At 38.3% G+C, this 23,900-nt stretch overlaps 1 protein-coding gene across 1 annotated transcript; it reads left to right on the top strand.

The window, feature by feature from the left end:
- Positions 1-5,232: 5,232 nt before the first annotated feature.
- Positions 5,233-19,125, top strand: LOC141748327 (homeobox protein CDX-1-like). The gene is made up of 3 exons (XM_074600205.1): positions 5,233-5,665; positions 15,426-15,571; positions 18,877-19,125. Exons 1-3 carry the CDS (start codon positions 5,233-5,235, stop codon positions 19,123-19,125), a joined length of 828 nt encoding a protein of 275 aa, XP_074456306.1.
- The last annotated feature ends 4,775 nt before the right edge of the window (positions 19,126-23,900 follow it).

Genomic DNA, 23,900 nt, shown 5'->3' with positions numbered 1-23,900 from the left:
TACCTGTAAAAGTTAACTTCAGGAATTACTTCAGGTTTCAAAAGAGAGCTGCTACAGTTAATTAAACAGTATAGCAAAAATCCCTGCAACGTAACCAAAATTCAAAGCCAGGACTCTTCACTAGCTTTGCTGTTTTCTGCATCTGTGCGTGTGACAGATCCGATTCACTTCACTTAAGGCCCTCCTATTCCGCATAGACCAGGAGAGACAGAGAACTTTGAAATCTGAGTAAGGTCATAATCACTGAAAAATTTGAAACATCTCCTTGCCATTCAGCCAGCTGACCGCTAGCTGTCCCCATTGCTTCACAGGAGTAAAGGATCACTGTTGGAACCGGAAGAAAACACGCCTCCAAAAAACGATGCTGCTGCTCTTGGGGAGGGGGGACGGGGGACCATAAAGCTCAAAAAAAATTAAAACGAGCTACTACAGTTCTATAAGTCTGTAGATAAGAAAATGGATGTGTAGGAGAAGGCCTACATCCCAGGAGAGTGATGTGGTTACAATCTGAGACAGATCAGCGTGGAAAGCTTAGGGTACAATCTTAGCAGATCTACAGCTTTATGACATGACAAAGGAAAGGCCTTGCATGTAGCAGAATAGGAATAATGGAAGTTGACTGGAGCATTCCACTGTTCCTGCCTAATCTCTGACCACAGCCATCACATCATCACCTGCAGCACCTGATAAAACCACCTTAAGAGATCTTTTCCCTACCAGTATCTATGTTGGACGCTACTTCCTAACCTCAGAATATAGAAACTATTCAAATTCAGAACTGGAATCATTGATTGGACTCGATGATCTCAAAGGTCCTTTCCAACCATGAAGATTCTATGAAGATTCTATGAAATGTACTTCAGTGGTACATAGGGTAAAGGTGGTTCAGGCTCATCTCAAAATCATAAAGTTCTTTCCTCTCTTGAGAATTCAGGACAATTTCTCATTTCCATTCCTCTTTTGGCTTCTCAACATGAGCCCAGAACACAGAGTTGTCACTATATTTGTTAGATCTTCAAGATTTTGGATTTGGTCTCTTCACCAATAAACTTAGAAGAATCTTATTTCATATTGATAATGGTTGGATTTTATTATCACATAATAGATGCTATTAAGAAGGCTGAATAATATTTTACAAGGCAATTCATTCCACCTTAATTGCTTTTTTTAGTCCTTAATGCTGCTACTCACAAAGAATGATGAAAGACTGCATATGCTTTATAAAATTTATGTTATGAATTTGGATGCTATGTATTGCTTTTTGTTCAGCCTTTATAAATCAGACCCATTATCTGCTCTATAATATTTGCTTATAAAAATGAAAGACAAGACAATGTCATTTCTAACGTGCCAGACCGCCGATACACCCCTCTAGCCAGTGAAACAGCTAGTATGTCAGACAAGGGCAGTTGTCATTCAAGTCAGCTATTTACATCAGAATCAATCCTTTTTCTTCGCTACATTACAGTCAAGCAAAGATGAGAAGGTTAGTAAAGGCTAAGATTACTATATCCTTCAAAATATAGTTATAGGGAAACCATAACTCAGAGACACAGATTCCTGCTGTGTTACTCCAAGATTCTGCTCTGGAGGGACCTCTTTCTACTCGGTCACTATCATTCCTGCACATCAAAACATAATGCACTAAACTAAAATGTTTGCAGAGAGCTTTATTCAGAACAGCAAAATGAAATTCAGAACCATCAGTGCAGGATTATTAGCAAAATACTACAGAAGTAAAATGTGAGGTCTCAATTTCACCAAGTTGGAGAAGAATTCAGAATTCAAAATATATTGGCAATTTTGTTTAAAGGGGGCCAAAATCCTGAACCAAAACTCTATCTATTTTGAAATTTACAATTTAGTTCCCAATTCTGAACTTTGCATTCTGAACTTTGCTGTACGTAGTATCAATGCACGCAAAAATGTTGGACACCTGATGTGCCACTAGCTACCTATTGAAAGCCTGTAGGAAGCGTACTGTGATTTTTTTCACATATGAATGCACTGTATTAGTTCATTAAGTCTTTAAGCTTTATTCACCAAAATAAGTAGCTCCAAATACTGTACACACATAGTACTGTGTACAAACACTTTACAAATGTAACAACTGGAGAAAATTATTAAATTTTTTTCCAGAAGTTTTGACTGAAAAATGGTGTATTTACAAAGGATTCGATATACATATAGACTGATCTCCCCAAGATGCCACCTGCTACTAATACAAATTCTTGCTAGAAAGTATGAAAAGCAACTCAAATCCAAATCCCTTTACACTTTGTGTTTCAGAACCTGTGAAAACGTTTAGTTTTAAATGAATTATATCAGCATGCGATTATTCACAGCAGTTAATAAACATCTAAGCCTAAAGATTTAGTTCAACTAATAGGTTAGAGTCAAACTATATACATTAAAAAAAACTTAAGACTAACCAAAAATAGTATACAGCTTGCTGAAGTCAGACCAACTTAGGGTACTTCGGAATCCAAAGGAAGCAGTTTCCTGCTTAGTGGTCACAGCATGTGGCCAGAGGAGTAAAGTATTGTCAGTTTAACAATCGTATATTGTAAAGTGCTTTCTTTAAGCAGTATGGAACAAGGAAAACAGTCTCCTTCCATGTCAATATATACATATATTAGTTGAAAGCATCAAAAGGTATTTTATGTCATAATTACTATTTTTTTCTAATAAACATGAATAAACACTATTTTACTACTTTCCAAATTATACCACTATGAAAAAATGGACCAAAATGTTTCTCATGTAACAATGCTGCACTAGGGCAGGGCTTGAATGCACGACTCCAGTCTGGCGTAGCCAGCATTCCTGAATGCTGCAGAAGGGCAGATCAAGATACAAACTATGCAGAAAGACCCAGCCCTTCTGCAGTGTTTTCTGCTGTTGGTATAGTAGGTAGCTAAGGCCTGCAGGAAAAGTTTTGTCGAATGAACATAATTAGAACATTTTCCAGACAGCTGGAGGGCTACAACTAATGCTACTGTAAATGAGAAATGCTGCTTCTTCCTCTGGCTGATTTATTGGTACACCTGCATTCAGGGGAGGTATAGCAATGCTTAAAAGGACGAGTCTTCAACAGTTTTGAAGAGGAGGAAAGAAAATTGAAATCAAGTTTCAACAAAAAGCCATAAAAAATCTTTCTTTCTAACTATTTCAATACAGTCTGAACTTGAGAGCTACACCAAGCAACCACACTGCTCTAAATGATTGAGAATGGGAATGAAGCACTCTAGTAAAAAAAAAAAAAAAAGGTATATGTAGATCATGCTACATTTAAAGCCCATTGCACTGGTAATTACAGACACAGGCTGTCTAGAGATGCCTAATTCATAATCAGACAAATATGATTTATTTTCCTGATATAGGAGAATTAAGCTGTTCAGATACACGATGTACTGATTTTTGACTTCCTTAGATTTCAGGAGTCTATAGCAGCAGCTATACTTGGTCATTTTGAATGGCCAGCTGTCACAGATCTGTAAATTGCAACCGAATAAGCTCACACATGCAAGCAGAAGAAACAGTTTCTGCCAACTTCCCCCCACCTAATGATTTTTAAAATACTTTTAAAAAATTATGCCAGCAAAACATCATTCTCCAAAAAAACAAAAGAAGCAAGAAGTAAAAGAGCACAAGTGCACAGCAGCAAAATCCTAACAAAAACTCAGAGAAGGTAACCTGTGCTTCTCCACCAAGCCCTGAAATTAAGTCAGAAAAGGTTTTTCCACAACTACAGCCGCAACCCATCTTGTGAATTACAGCCTAAGGACACCATTCTCTCACAAAAGGAAACAACGCTGTTGTCAGGTGTGCGAAGTGATTCTTTCCTCCTGAGAACCAGAAGGAGGAACCTGTAAGTTGAAATGGTGCTAAAGTGCAAAAGACTCCCAAAGAAAAAATACACCTCTGAACAAAGAAAAAACTCATTATACTTTGCACCTGTTTAAGAAAAAAAAAAAATCCTTTAACAAGTTGGTTCATTAATAAAGGTGCAATTAAGTATCACATCATTAAAGGAACAGGAATGAAAACAGAGTTAATTCTCATTAAGAGACAATGCTAAGGTATCTATCTCATTAAAAAAAAAAAAAAATCAACACTTTCTCTCCTCACCTCTGGTTATAGATAATCTCATAGGAGTTTGTTACTTACAAAAATAGGATTGCCCCTGAAAGTTAGGAAACTGCTATTTTGAGCTAAAAAGCTAGAATGTGTTCCCCTATTTCTAAGAAAAGGTGTTACTTATTGTGAACAAGCACAGCAATGAGAACAGAAAAACCTTTAGGGAAAACTACCACTCATTTCAATATCACAAACAGGACATAAGCATAGGGAAAGTGACAAATTTTGCATTCTCTCAATAACAGATTCTCTTTCTGTTAACATTGTAAGTTAGAATAGAGAAACTTCAATCACTGTGGCAGGCAGCCAGCTCATGAATAGGCTCACTAACATCAACAAGACTATTCGTATGAACAAATGCTCAAAATGACTATGAGACTTCTTGTATATCCTTTGTAATGTTAAAATCAGTAGGATTAGTGTGGTTTCTAAGTGCTCTCCCACATAGACTAAGAGCTGAAGTCAAGAAGAGTGCTCATGAGAGAAACTATGTAAGAGCTGCAGTTAAAGACTGAACTGGTCCTTTGTTTTCAGCTTAAAAAAATAATACAGCACATTCTAACAAAAGAACTATCGGACTAGCAGATACCAGGCTTTAACTACCTATAACCAAGCATCTGAAGTTAGATTCTGACATGAGTCGCTCAAGAAAAATACTCCTTCTACTCTCTGAACAGTTATTGGTTAACTATGTATGCAAGTCTGCCTGAAGACCCCGAGGTTTCAAACTCCATGCAAAAAGTATAGAACCGGGATGGTAATACATAAAGGATCTGTGAGAAAGGAAGCACTAGAACTAGCAGCAAGGTGGGGTTGCCTGCATGGGCAGCCCTTCATTTGAATGCAAATGTAATTTTGGGGCAGGCAGTTATCTGTGACATCAGGCAGGACCTTAGTAAACTGTTACCACCAGCACCTGGTAAAACCATTGTTAATCATGTGTAGTAAAGGGACATCAGGGCTAGCATGAGTCATTTATAGAGCCAGTCAGGGCTAGAAAAGAGAGAGAAAGAAAGAGGAGGGGACGAGAGATCAAACAAACACTGTGAGGAGCAGGATGTCCCAGCAAGACAAAGCCAGGCTGTGAGCATCATGTATGTGAGTTATCTTTTGGATAAAGAAACCAGCATGTATCCAGGATCCGCAAGGTGCAGCAGCAACAACCTGCCAGTGCAAAACTTTGTGTCTACTCCACCCTATTCAGATTACATGGGATATCATCATGTGCCAACTCTGGACACCCATGGACAGCCTGCGGGAACCTGGGGATCTCACTATGGCCCACAGAGGGAGGACTGGAACGCTTACGGCCCAGGACCTTCCAGCACGGTTGCTGCTGCACAGATCAATGGCTCCTCTCCTGGACAGGTCTCCTACACTTCTGCTGATTACAGCTCCCTCCATCCTGCTGGATCTGGGGGGTTACCTCCTGTAGATACAATTAATACACAGCAAATCTCTCCCAACAGCCAAAGGCACAGCTCTTACGAATGGATGAGGAAAACGGTGCAATCCACTTCCACAGGTATGAGGGCACTGATGTTTTACGCTGAGGAGAGATTTTACTTCTCTTTGCATTGCTGGGGATTTTTTTGCCCGGTTCTCTGTTTAGAGGGAAGTGTACAGTTTAACAAAGAAAGCCCCTAATTGCTCTGAAGGATTCTCTCGCTAGCAGTTTAATATCGGTTCATTATTGGATGCTGGTTTTGATCAGCTGACTACTTCTTGTATTTCTTTCTTGACCTGTAATGCTGGGACAAATGAAAAGCAATGTCCTTTGACAGTGAAGTATTTTCACTTCAAATATCTTAAAAAAAATTGTGATATCAAATGATGGCTTTTAATAGGAATCCTATAGATTAGAATGAAGCAGCATGTCTGCAGAAAGAAATCATGATGAAAGTATTGTATTTCACCACCACCTACACTTTGCTTATTTTCCTCAAGTTTTAGAGTACATATGAAAAGTTCAAGTAAAATATATACAGTAAAGGGGTTGGAAATAAGGCTTAGTTTAGAAACAACCTCTCTATACCTCAGAACACTGAAATGAAATGAGATCTGCAAGATCAAACAACGAGTCAATGCTTTAAAAACAGGAATGATAAGGAAAGGCTTCCTTTACTTTGTAGTAGTAGCTCTCAGAATATGCAGGAGTACAAAGATCCATGGTAACACAATCAGTTAATACTGCGACAGATCAGTCTCCGACGCATAATAGTAAAAATAAGTCATGAAGCATGAGGAAAAGGTTCTGTTTGATTGTGATGAGGAACAACAGAAAAAAATACAAGTATTAGGCATTCCTAAAACAAAAATCTGTACCTTGTATGAAGAGAAAAAAATATATGAAACAAGAAAGGGGAGAAGGAAAAGAAAAAGAGGGAGAACTGTCTGAAAAGAACAGAGGCATAATCCACTATATAAAAGTATTTGATCCTTCAAGGTCTGAGCAGCTTTGACATGCCCTGAGATCAGTAGAAATTAAGGATGCTCAACACCTCCCCTAAAGAGATGCTCAGAGTATTTCAATGTTACAGCCCAGGAAGGTTCCTTTCCTTTTAGCCCTTCCTCCCACCCCAGCTCTGTTCCACACATGCCTGTAAATAACAGTTTTCAAAGCAAGTACTGACTCAATCTCTGATGGAAAAGTAATTCCTTAAAAGATACTTTAGAAAAATGAAAGCAACTATATAGTAAAATTGTCTATATTCAAATAATGCATCTAATTTATATGGACAGACTGAGTCATCCTCACTCCTGCCGAACACAACTTTAGCTCATAGAGAGTCCGTAGAAGTCAGTAGGGCAATCAGAGTAGGTTGTTACTCTGGGTGAATAAGAATTTTGGCAACAACAACAAAAAAAATAGTTCATTTTTATAAAATCATATTTGTTCCTCACTGAATGCTATCCAAGAAAAAACAAAAGAGGGCTGGTCTTGAAAAAATTTACAGCTTACTTTTGAGTAGTTCTTACAAGGGCAATGAAATTGCTCACAAACTATCGATTGACAGATGGCAGAATACTTGCTCAAAAAACCACTACTTCTCATCTCTGCTTTACCTACCTGCCTTTTGCTCCTCTGAATTTAAATTGCAGCCTCTCTGAGAGAAAGATGATTTGATCTGTCTGTGCTGTCCCTTTTATAGTGGGAACACTGTGAGATAGGTAGATAGATAGATAGATAGATAGATAGATAGATAGATAGAACGTCTATTCTAGCTATCTAGAATAGCCCATTCTAACTGCCTGCTTAAGAAGCACGCTTAGAGCTTCCTAAATTTCAAGTCTGCAACAGTCAGAGCATTCACAGGAGGTGTTGGGAGTCTCTCCATTCTGGAATAGTCCAACAAGATATTGAGCATCTTCATCTCAAGAAGAATTTAATAAATCAGCATGTCTTATCAGCATATCCTCCCAAATGCCCACAGGCCATTATAAGGCCCTCTGAAGTTAGTGGGAGCCTATCCATTCATTTAATAGGTACTGGGTCGTGCTTCAGGGAAAAATCCAGATAAATAATTCTCCAGCTGCTTCTTCCCCTCTTATTTTTATTGCTAGGCCAGGAATGATCAGTGCCAACAGATCTGCTTCAGTGGAAACGGCTCCTTTTTCTTCATTCATTCCTTTTCCTCTGTTTAAAAGCAAGGGCACTTTTGTTTTTCCCAGTTTCCCAAAAAATAAAAAACTGCCCGAACAGCAATGTCAGATCTAGCAATGCACTTAAGTGAGTTTGGTTCTGAGCATGCAAGTGTTCAAATGCGTGACTAGGCTAACTGGAAGTACCAATGTTGTTTGCTGGAGCATGATCAAAATCCTCAGCATTTTTTTAGATGGAATCCATTCCTTTTTACAGCCTTACTGCTGTATGCACACATTGAGCATTACCCTTCTGTCTCTTCGCAAAACCTTTAGGAATTTCGTAGAGGTTTTGTATAGGCAAAACTGAAGGAATCATTATTTATTAGTTTTCCTTTTTTCCTGTGAAATAGACATGAGCCGCTATTCTTAAAGATGGAAAAACTAAGGCTCAGACTTACCTGAAGTGATAAGAACAGAAATTAATTAGACAAATTAATTTTATTATTTGTTCATTACTTGTTGCAAAATACTAGTGATCAATAATATTATTATTTCACTATGGAAACAATAATTAATGCAAGTGATTTTTGCAAGATATTCTTGAAAGTGTGCAAGAAACATTCCTGTAATCTTATCCCTTTAAGATCAGGAGAGATTCTTTCCAAAGATTTACTTATGTTGAGTAGTCTGACTTGTAACAGCTACAAAAACAAGGCCCAGAATCAATGACATTTCCATCTCGAGAGATTTAATGATTAGCGTCTCTTACTGGTCGCTTTGTGCCCTCATGACCTGATGGATGACAAACAAAACACTTTATTGAAATTTCTACCACTGCCTCATGCCCTACAGGTCTTTTGATACTCTCAAATCTACACAACTAACCTGGAACAAATGAAGAAATTATGCCAAGTCTTACTCTGTAACTTTCAAAACAACATCCAATATAAAACCATGTCTTCAGCTGGTGTTGAATGAAGTTTATGAGGTTATGCTACTTGAAACCACTGGCAGATTTCAGTACTTAATGTCATACTATCTTCCTGGTTTAGTGTTACTGGAATGCATTTCCCACAGAAAAGACCTACTAAGGTTTTCATCCATCATCCTCTCTCTGGGTGAAGGATGTCTGAACATCTCTCCCTGCAGCTTTGGACCTGGAGGGATTGGGACTTGATCCTAAATGCAGCGCACGCAGGATCAAATGCCTAGTCACTGCATTCTCGACAGTGTTCAAGATACAGGAGAAAGCAAATGTGTTCTGATTCAGAACACCTGAACGAGGAAACACTACTTAGTGTTTTCAGCCAAGCACACTGATTGAAAAAGACCCTTATGCTCCTGCCCTCTCTCCTAAACCCCCACTTCAAAAGGGCAAGCAAAGCCAAGACAACTAGCAATTGTAACAGCGAACAGAACAAAGCCATGAACTAGAGATTTGAGGTGGCAATTCCACACACACATACACAAAGCATAATTACAGGCAAATTCTTTGATGGAAAGTAGAATAAAACCAGCTTAGATCAAGTTTAAAACCTCTTCTTGTTGACTCAAATATTTTTATGGAGGTATGCAGTACCCACACAGGAGCAGACTTTACTTTATGCCTTCGTAAGAAAACAACATACATTTGGGGTAAACAGTGCCCAAAACAGTAAGTTTGAACAGTTAACTACCAGGCGGTTTCAGCAGCAATGAGAATTTGATCACAAAGCTGAAAGCACATCTTAAGACCTGCACTTACGTTACCATAAAACAGGGAGGGACCAAGTTTTGAATCAGAGGTAAACTAATTATGAGTGGAGACTTTTCCCATAGATGACAATTCTATCATTCCTGTTTAATAAAAAATTACTCTGAAGACATAAAGACAGTTTTTCTGATGACGACGAGGGCAGGTGCTGATAGCACCATTACCAAATGTCTTGTAAACGTATAGTGTCTAGTCTTTGAAGGAAGAAGTTATATTCCCTCAAATCTAAGGAAGAGAAACAAGCTTCTTAAGAAGCCATTCCTGCAAAATGCTGAATACCTAAAGAACATACAACTCTTGGAAAAATTTCTGTTAATCACTTGCTCTTAGTCCATACAGTCATTGGCAATGGGATTTCCCCTGATCTTGCTGCTTTGAAATCCACCTACATTTTCTGAAGGTTGGGTCCTTCTGCCAAACAAAATCCATACAGGGTGGTCTGTGCAATCATTGTTTAAAGGTGATAAAAATTATTCTATTTTGGATTCACTTAATTCTGTATGATGAAGACGAATTTATACTAGCAAAGTGGGGGACAAGATTTGGCCAATGAGCTTTATTACAGAATAACAGAGCATATTCAAAATTGAAAACATTAGCATTTCAAATAGAACAGAAGGGAAAATTCTTCAAGTCTGTTGAAGGTTTCCAATTCTATGATGGTATTCTGTTCTTTTCAGCATGAGTCATCTGAACATGTATAACAAGAACAAATGATCAAGACCTAGCAGAAAATACAAACATAGAATTTCACCATGTTTCACAAACCTTTATGCATCCAACTTTGCAATAATGAATAGTCCTACTCATCACACCAAGACTTCTGGCAGGAATATTATTACTCGTATTATACAGGATTGGATCCCCGTAACATTTTCTATACAATGCAGTGTGGGGTTTTTTTCTTTAACTTTACAGAACATCATGTGCAGCACGATGTCCATCTCCAAGACTTATTTAAAATTACTTTTGCTTCACAACTTCAATTAAGTCAGTGAAATTACACTAGGGAGAATATTTAGAGATAGTCCCAAAACAAAGCTCTGGGTCCTGATCTCTGACAGTCCATATCTTTATAAACTAAAAAACTAATCTAAACTAAAATAAGATCAAACACTAATCTCTCTCTTAAAACTAAGATAACATAAAGATGCAGATTTGAACCGAGCATATCTACAGGTCAGAAAGCTGTTTCACATCTCAGGCTGACTTAAACTAACTTCCAGTCATCAAGTCCAGACAATAACTTCCTCAAACAATGTTAAACTATGGAATCCAGATTACAATGCTTTGTAAATAATCTGACAGTAATCTGACACTATTCTATACCATGACATCTTCTGTCTAAACTCAGTAGCTTCTGGATTTTATGAATGATGCCAATTTCAGTAGGCGAACAATATTCCTGAAATGTTAAGAGAGGACACACTGAAAAAGGGGCCAGGGCTAGTTCTAATGCAAATTTATTTTGCTTTGTAAACTAGTTGTGAGGTCCGATGGTGGGTTTTTTTTTTCCTTTCCTGGGCTACATTGTCTGAGGTTTTGAGGCCTATCTGTCATATTGAGGCAACAGACCCTTTTAACACTTCGCTTTGCTTTGATATGCAGTCTTGTCTCTTCCTTCTCCCTCTTTTCTTCAGGAGTTATATTGCCGGAAAGGGTGATGATTTTCACAGCAAATAAAGAGGCCTTCTCCTAGCTTTATTGTCTTCAGAAGAAATACTTTGTGAATTTTATGACCAATGGGAAAGCTGTTCCCTTCCCCCAACTCAAAACTTGGCCAGTCACAAAAATTGCTAGGCTGGGTGTGATAGAACAGGATTGTTAAACTATATCTCATGAAAAGTTTTTTAAGTCTGAAATGTCTTATTTCTTGTTACTCCAAAGGCACTCTTCAATAGTCACTATTTGCACAATAGGTTTTTGACAAAACTCACTGTTCTTAAATAGCTCATTAAAACCAGGAAATCCACTCCCCCAACACAAAGGCAGTCATACTGCAAAGGTAGTTGCTTCAAAGCTCTTTTGTTTCATTTTTCTTCCACCCAACTACTAACACCGTCTCCAGCCACTTGCAATTCCATAATATAACTGTCCACGACAGAACACATTTCCAATAAAACTGACACTATATTGCTGATTCAAATGATAATCTGTCACTAACGAAAGATTAATTAAGATTGTAGAAAGTTAAATGTTGGTAATTTCACTCACCTGAGTGAAATGGGCAGGATTTGACTAAAGAATTGGATTAAAATATTAACTTTTATCATTATATCATTAAATTCTGCCATTATCTCCTAAAGAAGTCTGAGAAGTGAAGAACATCCTTCTGCTGTCTCTGGGGTGAAGCCATTAGTCCTACCTCAAATTTTACTCAGGTAATACATCTCCTTGAAATAAAATGCATACCTGTAAATAAAACCACTAGAAGATCCGCAAGATTTGGCTCAGGATGCAGCAGAGTGGATCTATTCCATCTAACAGATGGAATTTAGAGGCTAACCCCCCAAAGTGTTTAGCAATTGGTTTTGTTGCTGCTGTTTGTTAACTTTGGCAAATAAAAGAAAAGTGTACTTTGCCTTTGAAAGGAAATGCCATATGCAGACTAATTCCAACCCAGCATCCAACAAAGGCATTAGGAAGACTCTCACTGACATCAATGAGAGTCTGGGGAAAGGCCTAACACACTAAAACGTGACTCTGCCAGAACTAAAAGTATCCTCTTAGAAGACCCTGGCAGATCTCAGCTCCCATTGTCTGTTGTCTCTCAAAGAAGATATTACTCTGCACAAAAAAATCAAATTATTAAAGACAAGATTTATGTGACAAATCATAGAGGATTTTTCTCACATTGCTGTTGACTTTTAGGAAGGAAATGTTCTCTTTTTGCTTTTCTACTTTTTAAATTGTTCTCTTAACTTACTTTAAAGAAAGAAATCAGATGTGAAAGCTCCCAATCTTCCTTCAAAAAGAAACCAGATATTATCATTCCTACTAAAAAATAAACTGAAAGCTACTCATATGAAAATAAAAAGATTTTATGGGAGAAAGTTCTGTTTTCCACATACGTTTAATCTCTTCTTCAATTTAAAAAGCAAAAAAAGCCAACCCTCTCCTCAGATAATACGGGTTTAAGCACTTAAATCCAGAAACAGGAAGGTGTATCTTGAAGTTTACCACCTTGTTTTGGCAATAGAAGAACATTTGATATTTGTCTATGGCTTCTGAATGAGAACAGAGTTTAAGATAAGATCACCTTGTTGCTCTTTTGTGTACTCCAACTTAACAACACAAAGGAGACTAAGAAAACATTTTAAACATTCTGTCCCATAGAATGACCCCAATTTCTCATTTAAAGAGGAAAAAAACCTAACCAAACCACCGGCTAGAGAGATCAAAAGTTAAAAAAAAATATCAAGTGAGGCATTAAAGCACCGCAGGTGACCATATGCTAAACAAACAATTTACACTTCGAATGAATGAAAACAAATGTCCTAGTATTTATGTGGACTGAACTGAATAACTGCTGTTCTTTAGAGACTCTAAAATTCTTGCCATAATGTTGCAAAATTAACAGCACTTTTCACTTGATTATCTATGTAAACATAATTGGGCTAATTCTGCTTTCACTACAGTTTCTCGATGACAGAAATGCTACTAAAATAAGAATGTCCTGTATATATATCTACCCAAACCAAGCACAGCACAGTAGAACCTTCACAGGGAAGTTAACTGATTTGAGTCAAAGTGGTTCTGACTGCATGGATTGAGCAGAAATCACAGTGTAAGGAACGAACAGAGACATGCACGCACCTATTTTCCCTATTGATATATTCCAAGTAAACAGGCTGATGACCTCAAGACAGTTGGAAAATGCCCATAGCATTGTAAGCTCACTTATTATTGCATAGTGCTTTCCCAGGGTTGAACACTGTCGAGCACGGAAGCTGAAGGATCAAATTCTGATGCAGACCTTGTTCAACAAGCCTGGGAAGAGTCCTAGAGAAACCCTGTCACATAGGGTGAGCCAGTTATTATCCACAGCTAGAGGCATAACAACATTTGTTGACAGCATTGCACTGACCAGGACTTCCAGTGCTAACCAAGTCTGTGTCTAGGATCTATACAAACAGTACAAAAAGGATCCGAGCCTGAAGAAGCTTCTAATGCAAACAATACCCCGGTGAGCCAAAAATTCTTGCAAGTAACAGAACTGACTGTCAAATGCTGGAAGAGAAAAAAGTGATATGACTCTCAAGCCATTACCATACAGTGTACACAGCAAGTGAAAGGCAATGTTAACTTTAAATATGTTCAGCTATTAAAATAAAGAGAGATCACGTCTCCCTCCACAGAAGGGGGAAAAACATTAACCTGTGAAACCAAACCGTGCATTGAGGGATAAAGGACTTCAAGATTCTGCTATAGTTCTATACCCTGAATTCTGATCTTTGGGTGCTATTTAAACTTCAAAAGCAAGGGGAGTTGGAAGGAGGGGCTGGGGAGAACTTAGGCCTTTGGCACCACAGACAGACGAAACCCCCAGCTATTCTCTCCTGCAGGGGGGAAGCTGCTTGCTATGGGGCGGGTGTGCTGTATTGATCTACTCGGAGACTGTTACAGGCAGCGAGCCACAATATGCCTCGAGGTTTATGCATTATCTGAGACAACCTGAATTTAAAGGAGACTGTTCTACTATAGTGACCACTAAGGACACAAAGATTCACAACCTACAGTGGAACACACTGCAAAAAATTACCAACTAGAAATACATTCCCTGTCACACACAATTTACAGTCTAAATATATACATCTGAAGAAATGTCCAGATGAATATAGATAGACAAGGAAGCACAAAAAAACGGTTAGACTGTGGTTAGCAAATATGGTATTGATGGTCTTAAACACAACAACAATCCAATCTTTCAAAAATGTAGGAGAACCTTAGGATAGGGCTCAGGGGCCTTAGATTTAAGCAGGTGTTGATCTCTAATACATTGACTGCCTAATATCAACATTAACTACAGAGGAAAGGTGAGTGAGAAAGGAAGCATCAGTAGCCTTTCCCAGTCTCAATCCTCTTTCACTACTGCCAACACATTCTGTCCTCAGAAATTATCCTGTATGGAATCCATAAAATTTCAGCTACTTGCATCTGTGTTCACTGGCTCATGTAATTTGACATTACTTTTTAATGACCCAGATACTGCTGAGCCATGTCTGCTTCAGTCAGCTGTACCCACAGCTGAAAGGATGCAGTACTGCTGCTTGCAAAAGAACAGATGCTGCAGTTCTATTATTGTTCAGTGTCCTTTGTTAAGTATTAATGCTTTCTTTTTCTCTTTTTTATTAACTGTCATCTGAAAATCTGTTACTATTCCCTGTGCTGTTATCAAGTCGCAGATAGACTGGGACAGACTTGCAGGAAAAACACAACCTCCATGTTGCAGTAACAATCACAACATTGGATTTGTTTTTCTAGAAACAAGAATTGAAGAACTTTGGAAGCCCTCGATATTTTCAATGCAGTAAAATATCCCTCACAGTTTCCCTCTGAAACAGGTAGCAGTGTAGCAGCTTTAGGGACAGAGAAACAGAGCAATTCAACACAGGAAGCTTGTATTGGAGTTGGGAACAGAACCCAGGTTTCCTGGCTCCTTGTTCTTAACAAGGATGCCTTCCCTTTCCCAAATGATAACACAAGGGTGATAAAGAATATGAGGACCAGTTTATCACCTATTTACTAAGAAGCAAACCCAAAATCTGATGGTACGAACCTCTTCTGTTGTAAATCAAGACCAAGTCAAGGGAGCTACTCTGGGTAAGTGCATAGCGAATCAGGCCTAAAATACCCACAAACATATTTTAAATGTAAAGCCAGATATTTTGTGTTACTAAAGTTAAAAAATTCTAGCTTGAAGCAATGTGTTCTTCTTTCAAAACAGGTAAAACAAGAACAAGAGAGAAGTACCGAGTGGTTTACACAGATCATCAGAGATTAGAATTAGAGAAGGAATTTCATTACAACAGATACATTACAATCAGGAGGAAGTCTGAACTTGCTGCAAACCTAAGACTTTCCGAGAGACAGGTAGAGTATGGATCATCCATTCAGGATTTCCTTTGAATTTATTCCTGCTGATGAGGACATAAATGTATTGGTTAAGAACACAAAAATGCTAATGCCTCTAATAACCAATCAATGCGACTGGGTTCCCTTTGCAGTGTAAGAACTCAAACTATCCAGCTGAATACCTTGACAGCCCTGTTCGCACTCATTTCTAAATATCCCATCAGCACTACTTCAGCTCTCATCAGGGAGCTGTGCAACATCACAGAAACAGCAAACACCAGTCTTACATACAGTCCTGTTTTCAGAAACAAGAGTTTAAAAATATCAACAAAGTCCTGCCCGGATATTTCTCTCTGTTTTACTGGGGTAGCGGTAGCAGGGAAAAATTTTTGCTGAAATTTCTAAAGCGGAAGACCTGGTTCTGCTGAAGTCAATGGGAATTCTATAACCAATTTCAACAAGGTCAGTTTTAGCTCTTAGCAGAGAATGGAAGTGATGAGCTCGAGTATACCTTCAAGCGTCCTGAACATTTGTTTCTTTGGCTGCCTTTTACCTTTTGTTAAAGATTTCCTACATACTTGCTACTCCTTTATCCTGCCCCTATTTCCTCACACTCTCTCCAAATTCCACTTCCATTCCCACAAGGTAAATCAAAACACAGTCCTTTCTAGTCCAAAGATACATACAATTTGCTCTGGAATCACTTTGTACCAAGTTCTTCAATCAGGCAATTGCAAGGCCTGTGCCACCCCCTGCCAAAGTGAAGCAGGTCCATGGCCTGTGGCTCTCAAGCACTTCATCTGGCTCATGCAAACAACCCAGATAAGATGCCCAGCCAGATCTCCCACAGAGACGCTCACAACATGGGCAGAGCATATGGTCTGTTCCATTTTACTTTGGAGTTTCTTGATTCAGTACACTGAAGTGAGCAGCCAAACAGAAAATAAAAACTTTATTGAAGGATCTCCCTGAATAGATTTCAGGACACAATATGCTCATTTGCTGCCTTTCCTATTTGCAAACCATCACAGGTTTGCAAACCTGAAATGATTTTCTGGAAAAGCTTCTTTCCTGGCTATGCCAAAATCCCATCCAGGACACTGGAAGGAATACCTCAAAAGGACAAAGAACAATCGTTTAAACAAGGAAGAAAATATGTAATACCTAATGAAGAAAAAAAAAAAAAGGCAAAACGAAGCATTGCTAATGTAGGAAGGACACAGAAATAAAGGAGATGATGAAGACAAGAAAGAAGACAGAAAATTAGACGTCAGGTGAAGAGTTACTTGCACAACAACTGAAGAGTGGAAGAAAAAATACTGAAAGGAAGGAGGGTAACAGGTGAAGAACAAGTCAGACAGATGCAAGTGACCATATTAGCTTTTAGTGACCATATTTAGCTTTGATAATTGGCATACGACCTTGAACTGCTTACTAAAGTTCTCTCTGGATCACTGCTCCAGATCTGCATCCCTAGTTTAATAACAAACGAGAACAAAGATCTAAATTCAAAGGTAGGTAAGAACACTGAAGCCAGAAGGTAATTCTGAAACAGATGTTAGTTTGGTTTTCAGACTGTTTCATCTTTTCTTGCATTTTGGCGAATGCATGGGTGAAATTAGATTACCCCAGCACAATAGAATGCAAGAGATCTGAGACTATTTGAGACTGGTTTAATGGAACATACTTTGGTACAGAAATGATACTCCAGAAACTAAGACAACAAAATGAACTGCCAAACATCTCAGATGATAGCCTGGGACTTACGAGACCTAGTACAAATTTCCACAAGCTTTGCGTGTATCTGAGCTCTTCAATTGTAAAATGGCAATAATAATGTCTCAAGGATAACTACACCAAGACTGTCACAGACACTCCTTAAGGTGTTTTCTGGGACTTCACCACTGTCTTTCTTTTAAAATACAACCTAGTAGCCACAGATGTTATCACCTCTTACTGTTTTACCTGCTTTCTGATCCTCATTGTCTTTCGCTTTCCAGCTTCTAGCAAAGGAGTATCAAATCAGTATTTCTCAGCAAACCATTGATTTTCCTTCAGGCTATAGAAAATGGTGACAAAAGTGTTTCCTTTGCCATCTGAACACCAACAAGAAAACAAAACATATCTGAATAAGGTAGCTTGACTCATTACACTGACTAGATATAACACAGAGCCATTTCCAAGGATAAATAGCTGGCATGCACTGCTTTAAATCCAACATTGGGGATTCATGTCCAAAGACATTTCAGTTGTCGTAGAACATTCACTCCTTCACACCTGAACAAGTTCTGCTGTATTTTCAATTGACCATTACTCATCAACTTCACCTCATGTCCTCTCTTGTTTTATCCTAATCAAAACCCATATACTCTTCAATACCTCCTGCATTTCTTCCCAAAGATGGCTACATTTCTGTGATAGAGCAATGACTATGGTGTAAAGCAGTGGACTGTGCGGGAAGCAGCAGCAGATTCTGGCTCCATCTACAAATGCAATAAAAGGCACTTAGCTATTAAGGCACTGCTTATACAATATTTTGAAGCAACGTTGTGTACCGAGAGTAATGCACTGGTGAAATTCTGCTCAGAAGTGTATTTCCATTGGCTTACACACTGGAGCTAACCAACTAATGTGCAGCATCCAAACAGGAAAGCTTTTGTGCCTCAGTTTATAGGTCAGTAACAGGGTTTGACTTGCTCTAATTAGGACATATCGAATCATAGAATCTTCCAGGTTGGAAGGGACCTTTAAGATCATTGAGTCCAACCATTAACGCAACACTGCCAAAACCACCACTAATGTCCCTCAGCACCAGGTCTACCCATCTCTTAAATACCTCCAGGGATGGTGATTCAGCCGCTTCCTTTGGCAGCCTATTCCAATGTTTAATAACCTGTTCTATGAAGAAATTTTTCTTAATATCCATCCTAAACCTCCCCATGTGTAATAGTTTTCAATGTAAAGATATTCTTGGATTCTTTCAGCCATCACTATGACACATGAGATTCTGAGATTTTGTTCTGTTAGATTCTGTACCAAAAAAAAAAAAAAAAAAAAAATCAAAGGTCATTCCATAAAGAAATACCAGTAAAACTAACACTGAAAAATTCTTTTTATCACGCTACTAATAAATATTTTATTACCAGATAGGAAAGATTACCTGCATGAAAGACAAGCAAACAGCTCTGTTGTCTCAGTTTGCCACTGCCTTTCTCACTGGTCCTCATGCAATTGATTTTACCTATGACCCTTGACTATATACATAAAGGACCACATTGCATTCTATTAGCAACTGAAAAAAATTTTCCTCTGCTCCTCTGCAGGTGAAAATCTGGTTCCAGAATCGCAGAGCCAAAGAAAGAAAATTAATGAAGAAGAAAATGACTCATTTTGATGGCAGCAATCTTGGCTCTATGCAGAGTGACTCTGGCTCAGTGAGCCCGATGCCAGTTCCTGACCAACAGACTCATTCAGACATGCCCAGTTCTTTATTCCCACCTCCTCCACCTCCACTTCCCATGAACGGTTTGCAGCACAGCGGGAACCTGCAGCAGGTAGTGGCCTCTCAGTGAGGCTACCTGAAGAGCTACTGCATAACGAACACTATAAACTACCAGTACATGGAGCACTACAGTATGAAAGAGAGAGGACAGCTGTAGCTGTTTTGCAGGAGTCCCCAGCATGACACAGTTCTGTACACATAAGCTTCAAGTACAGTAAAGCAAGAGCCACTTGCCAGGTCTGCAGGATAGTGCAAGTTCCCAAGGGCACTGGAACTGCTGTGTGCCAGGAGTCCTAGTTGCAGGGAGCCTCTGCAAGTGGATGTCATGCTGAGTCTGTGCCACAAGGCAAGCATCCCTCCAGCCATGCGGCAGGTGGGTAGGCACTGGGAGGGAGGAGAGCTGAGGACCAGATACGGCCACTTGTTACAGTACACGCTGCAGACAAAAAAAAGCACAAAATGAGCCACAGGCAATACAACGTTGCCTCAGCAGTAACGGCAGCTGCACGCGAGTGCTCTGTCTGTCCCTCGCCCCTAGGTAAAGGGTATATTCCTTCTCCTTTGATCTCCACACAGGTTCCATGTACTAATCTCACTTTCATGGGCTTTACACATGGATCTTGATAAATGAAAACCTGGCTTATATGTTTTGACCCACTTGATGGAAAGCCTGGGTTGTGGTGATTGCAGTCACTACATGGTAAGGGCAAAGGTCAGGGATGAGCTTTTTGGAATTTTTTGGGTGTGACAGGTGTGATTTCCAATGCTCCATATGCTGGTATAAACATGCACTCTTCAATCTTACCGTAAGTGTTTCAAAAGCATTCTGGAATTGTGAATCTTAGCCCAAGTTCATTTTTGAATTTTTGAAGAACAATCATGTCAGACTCATTTTGTATCCTAAAAGAAAAAGCAAAAGGGTGGGGGAGGGGAATCCTTTTAAGAAGTGTAGGTATTTTTGAAAGTTACTGCATTTCATGAGACAGCATAGCCCATGGATAAAGATGCAATAATGGCATTCAACTAATTTTAAATTTGGTCTAGCTTTCAGAGCTATTGTGACACTAAAAAAATCTGAGAAGCCAAATTAATGGAAGACAAAGCAAACAAGTATTTCACTTAAATATAAGCTCTCAGCATTTCTTAAGTGAGTCTCAGTTCCCAAAATGATGATCCCTTCCATACTAAGCAGAATTTGGTAGGTAATCAGAATAATCCGGATATTTACTTCCCAAGATAACTAACAATTGCTTGTGCACAACTTGTCTGCAAAGAGAAAATTTTTAAAGCACACAAGTGATTTGGGAATTTATACCCTCATTGTCAAATGCAATTTAGAAATTTAGGATGCCTATCCTCGCTAATTTTCATCAAGGTGTCCTCTTAAATATCTCTGTCACTGTTGCAAATAAGACTTAGGAGCATTAAGTCATTTAGGCACTACATTCTTGGTTTTTTTCCTTAATTATAACAAATAGTACCATTAGGTCATCAAAGTGTTGGCAATGTAAAATTACTTTGTATATAAAGAACATTAAAATAAATGACTTTTTTCATAATCATTTTCCAATGTGGTATCAGCTACTGTAGCAAGTGAACATGCAAATTTTCATGATTAATCTGTTATTGAATTGTAATATCAAATTTAATAGTAGGGTGATGGCAAAAAAGCCCACCATAAGTAGAGGAGAATGGTAAGAGCAGGGTGGTTCAAGGAGCTGGCAGTTTTTACTATTTCTTAATTGTATTTATTATTTAGTCCTTCTTGCAACCATAAAACGGGAGTAAAATTCCAACTTTAAATAGACGCATACCTACATTGTAAAATTCCCACTCTTTCCTTTCACAATGCTGCTCCATTTGCTGGCAGCAGCAGTTTGAAGCTTTGCATACGTAATACAAATGAGATGAAGAAACTGCAATTCAAAGTTCAGCAACAGAAAGACTCCTACTGATTTCCACATATTATGAAAAGCGGAACACGACAAATAGCATGTGGGAAAAAAAGTGATTGACCATCCATATTGATGAGCATGGAAACCAAACCAAAACACTGCTCTCCCAAAAGACATACCCATTGGATGTGTCCAAAAGAGGAATCCATTGGAAATGCACAGAACAGCCATTCTGTCTACAGAGGGAAATGCTAGAGATATTTTGCCTACGGTTAGCACACACACATGCACATATATTTAACTTAATAGAGACTGAAAAAGGTTCAAGGAGAAAAGCATGCTCTCATTGGCCTATTAAACAGAATTATGCTTGCATACTAGAGACAAATCAATAAAAATTTCCAGACTTAGACTTTCAAAAGGTAAGAATTCAGGAGGAAACTTTGTCTTTTGTACTGATATACAATAATTCAGGACCTAGTTCTAGCTAAGTGCCCAGAACCCTGGCCCTAGGGTTTTGCAGGATCAAGTTCATAGTTACCTATTTTAATCACATTTCCACGACATAGTTTAATTTTGTATTAAAATTTTAAAAAGGAAAAAGAAAAAAGTCCTTCAAGAAAGAACTTTAAGAAAAGAAATGTATCGAATGCAACTTCTCTCTCTTTAAAATTATTTAAACATCACTCAAAGAGAGGGGGATCTGGCAAAAACGACCTGTTTTATCTTGTTTACATGTAGAAGAGTTATTGAGGAAGATAAGTGACCACTTTGAAGATCTGCCTCATTTCTGTTCCAGTTTGCTGAAAGCATGCTTGCTATAGGTTGCTATGTGTTTCCAATCAGAAGTTGTTAAGTACACAAAATAAGGCTGGATTTTATTTGCAGAAGCACACGTTCAAAGGTTAAAATTTATTGCTCCAAAAGCAGTATCTATAAACCAGGGCAATACCTTAGAGATTATTAACCTTCTAGTTATGCCAGTGATTGTTTTAAGTAGTATATTTAAAAAAAAAAAAACAAACTTACCAGCAATATATTCAACTAAATATTTTCAGTGTGCTTTAATCCTTTAAACAGTTGCCCACCAAAACCAAAAGAAAGCTATTTTTCTCTAAGAAGCTTGTGTAGTCCTGTTGCTTAGATGCCATATTATGTATAATTAAAAATAAGAGAGACTTAAAATTGGAGCCAAATCAACTGAAAGCTTTTTGGTACAACATTGTGAGTCTTGAAATACTGGTGACAGTCCTCAGAATAATACTTTCTTCCTGACTTTGGGTATATCATATAACCTATCACTTTTATCACATCTAAAAACTAGGAACACTAAAGCAGAGTTGCTGTGAAGATTGATTGGTTGTTAGCAAAGTGCCTTGAAGAAGAAAAGCATACCTTAGACTACATCACAAGAATAACTAAGACCTTAATCCTAATTGTGATTAAAAGAATGATCAAGGTATATCCAAATTTCAGAGGAATTCACTAACCTTTAAACCCCGTTACCCAGTGAGGCTTGCGATCTATATGGTACAAAAAGATCAAGAAGAGCATAGCAAACAAGACTTTCTAAAAAAACTTCATGCAACTAGGCAAGATATACAATTCAAAATGTCATTTCTAAAACAAAAAACTTCAAATATGCAGTATCTGCAATTGCTTAGGGGTTATGCAAGCATTAATGTAAATATGAGAGAGCATCGAATATGTCCTACCTTCTACACAAGGAGTAGATTCAAAAATATATTCATTCTGGATGCTAACATAAAAACTAAAAAGCATACTCCTATTTTAGCACCCTTATTCAGTTTGCGTGTGCAGTACAGGCTTACTCCAACCCAAGCTTTTACACCCAGAGCGTACACTGAAATGATGCATCCCTGAGAATGACTTACACACCTGTCACATTTTGGAATGGCACTGGATGTTATTAGCGGGACACAATGTTGTGCAAACCTCACTATGTAGAAGAATAGGCACAATTTTATGATTAAAATGTTTGCCAGCTGTTTTCATACTCAAAGAGCACAAATACTTTCTTGTAAATTTTGTAACAAACTCTGTTCTAAGAGGTATCACAATAAATGGAAAGGCTTAATTAAGATAGACCCTGTGTGTTCTTGGTCTTCTAAGCCACAATAAAATACAGTCACTCTAAGACAGGACAGACTTTATATAAACAATAATCTCTCTTATCTGGGAGTATGAAAGAAGAGTTAAATTTGTGCAACAGAAACACCAGTCTGCCAGGAATATAAACCATGCGTATGGCACGAATGGCAAACAGTAAAGGCAATCAGTTCCTTTGCCATCTCACGATCGAAAGACCACACAAAGAACGTCTCAAGGACTCACTAGTGAGCACCCAATAATCCCGTCTAGCTACGTTCTGGCCAGCATGAATTAGTTACGGTAACTGGGAGCCCTCCACTACATGACTCGGGAAGGACACCAAGTAAATATCAATAGAGGATTTGCTGTTCATTTTCATGGTTCTGCTAAAAATAATTGATTTAACCTAGAGTTCACGCGGAGGCTCTGTAACCCCTGCCATATTAAGTCTGCCTGTTGAGCAGTAAGACATACTCGTATTACTGTCGGTATTGATTTTGTAGCAGATTTTAAAGTATTTAAATTTCAGAATAGTAAGACCCTCCTTTAGCTCCAGACCATGCTTTCCTGGCAAATGCAACACTGATGCAGATCACACGTGAAATATATTGTCACTACTTTTAATAAAATGCAAAATTTAACATTAAGAAATGAAAGATAAGCCACTGTTAGCAGCCATTAGAAAAGCAGTAGTGGAACAGATAGAAGGGTAAATACAATGACCATGCGCCCAACAAGTCACTTTTCATCATTTTTCAAAAGGATTTGATAACAACCATAATTTCAGAGCATGGAATTAAAAATGAAACCACTGAGGAAGGCTTCACGAACAACTGAC

The sequence above is a fragment of the Larus michahellis genome, chromosome 9 (genome assembly GCF_964199755.1).
Source record: "Larus michahellis chromosome 9, bLarMic1.1, whole genome shotgun sequence".
NCBI lineage: Eukaryota > Metazoa > Chordata > Aves > Charadriiformes > Laridae > Larus > Larus michahellis.
Note: the sequence above shows the minus strand (reverse complement) of the source record. Positions and strands in the feature narration are given on the sequence as shown.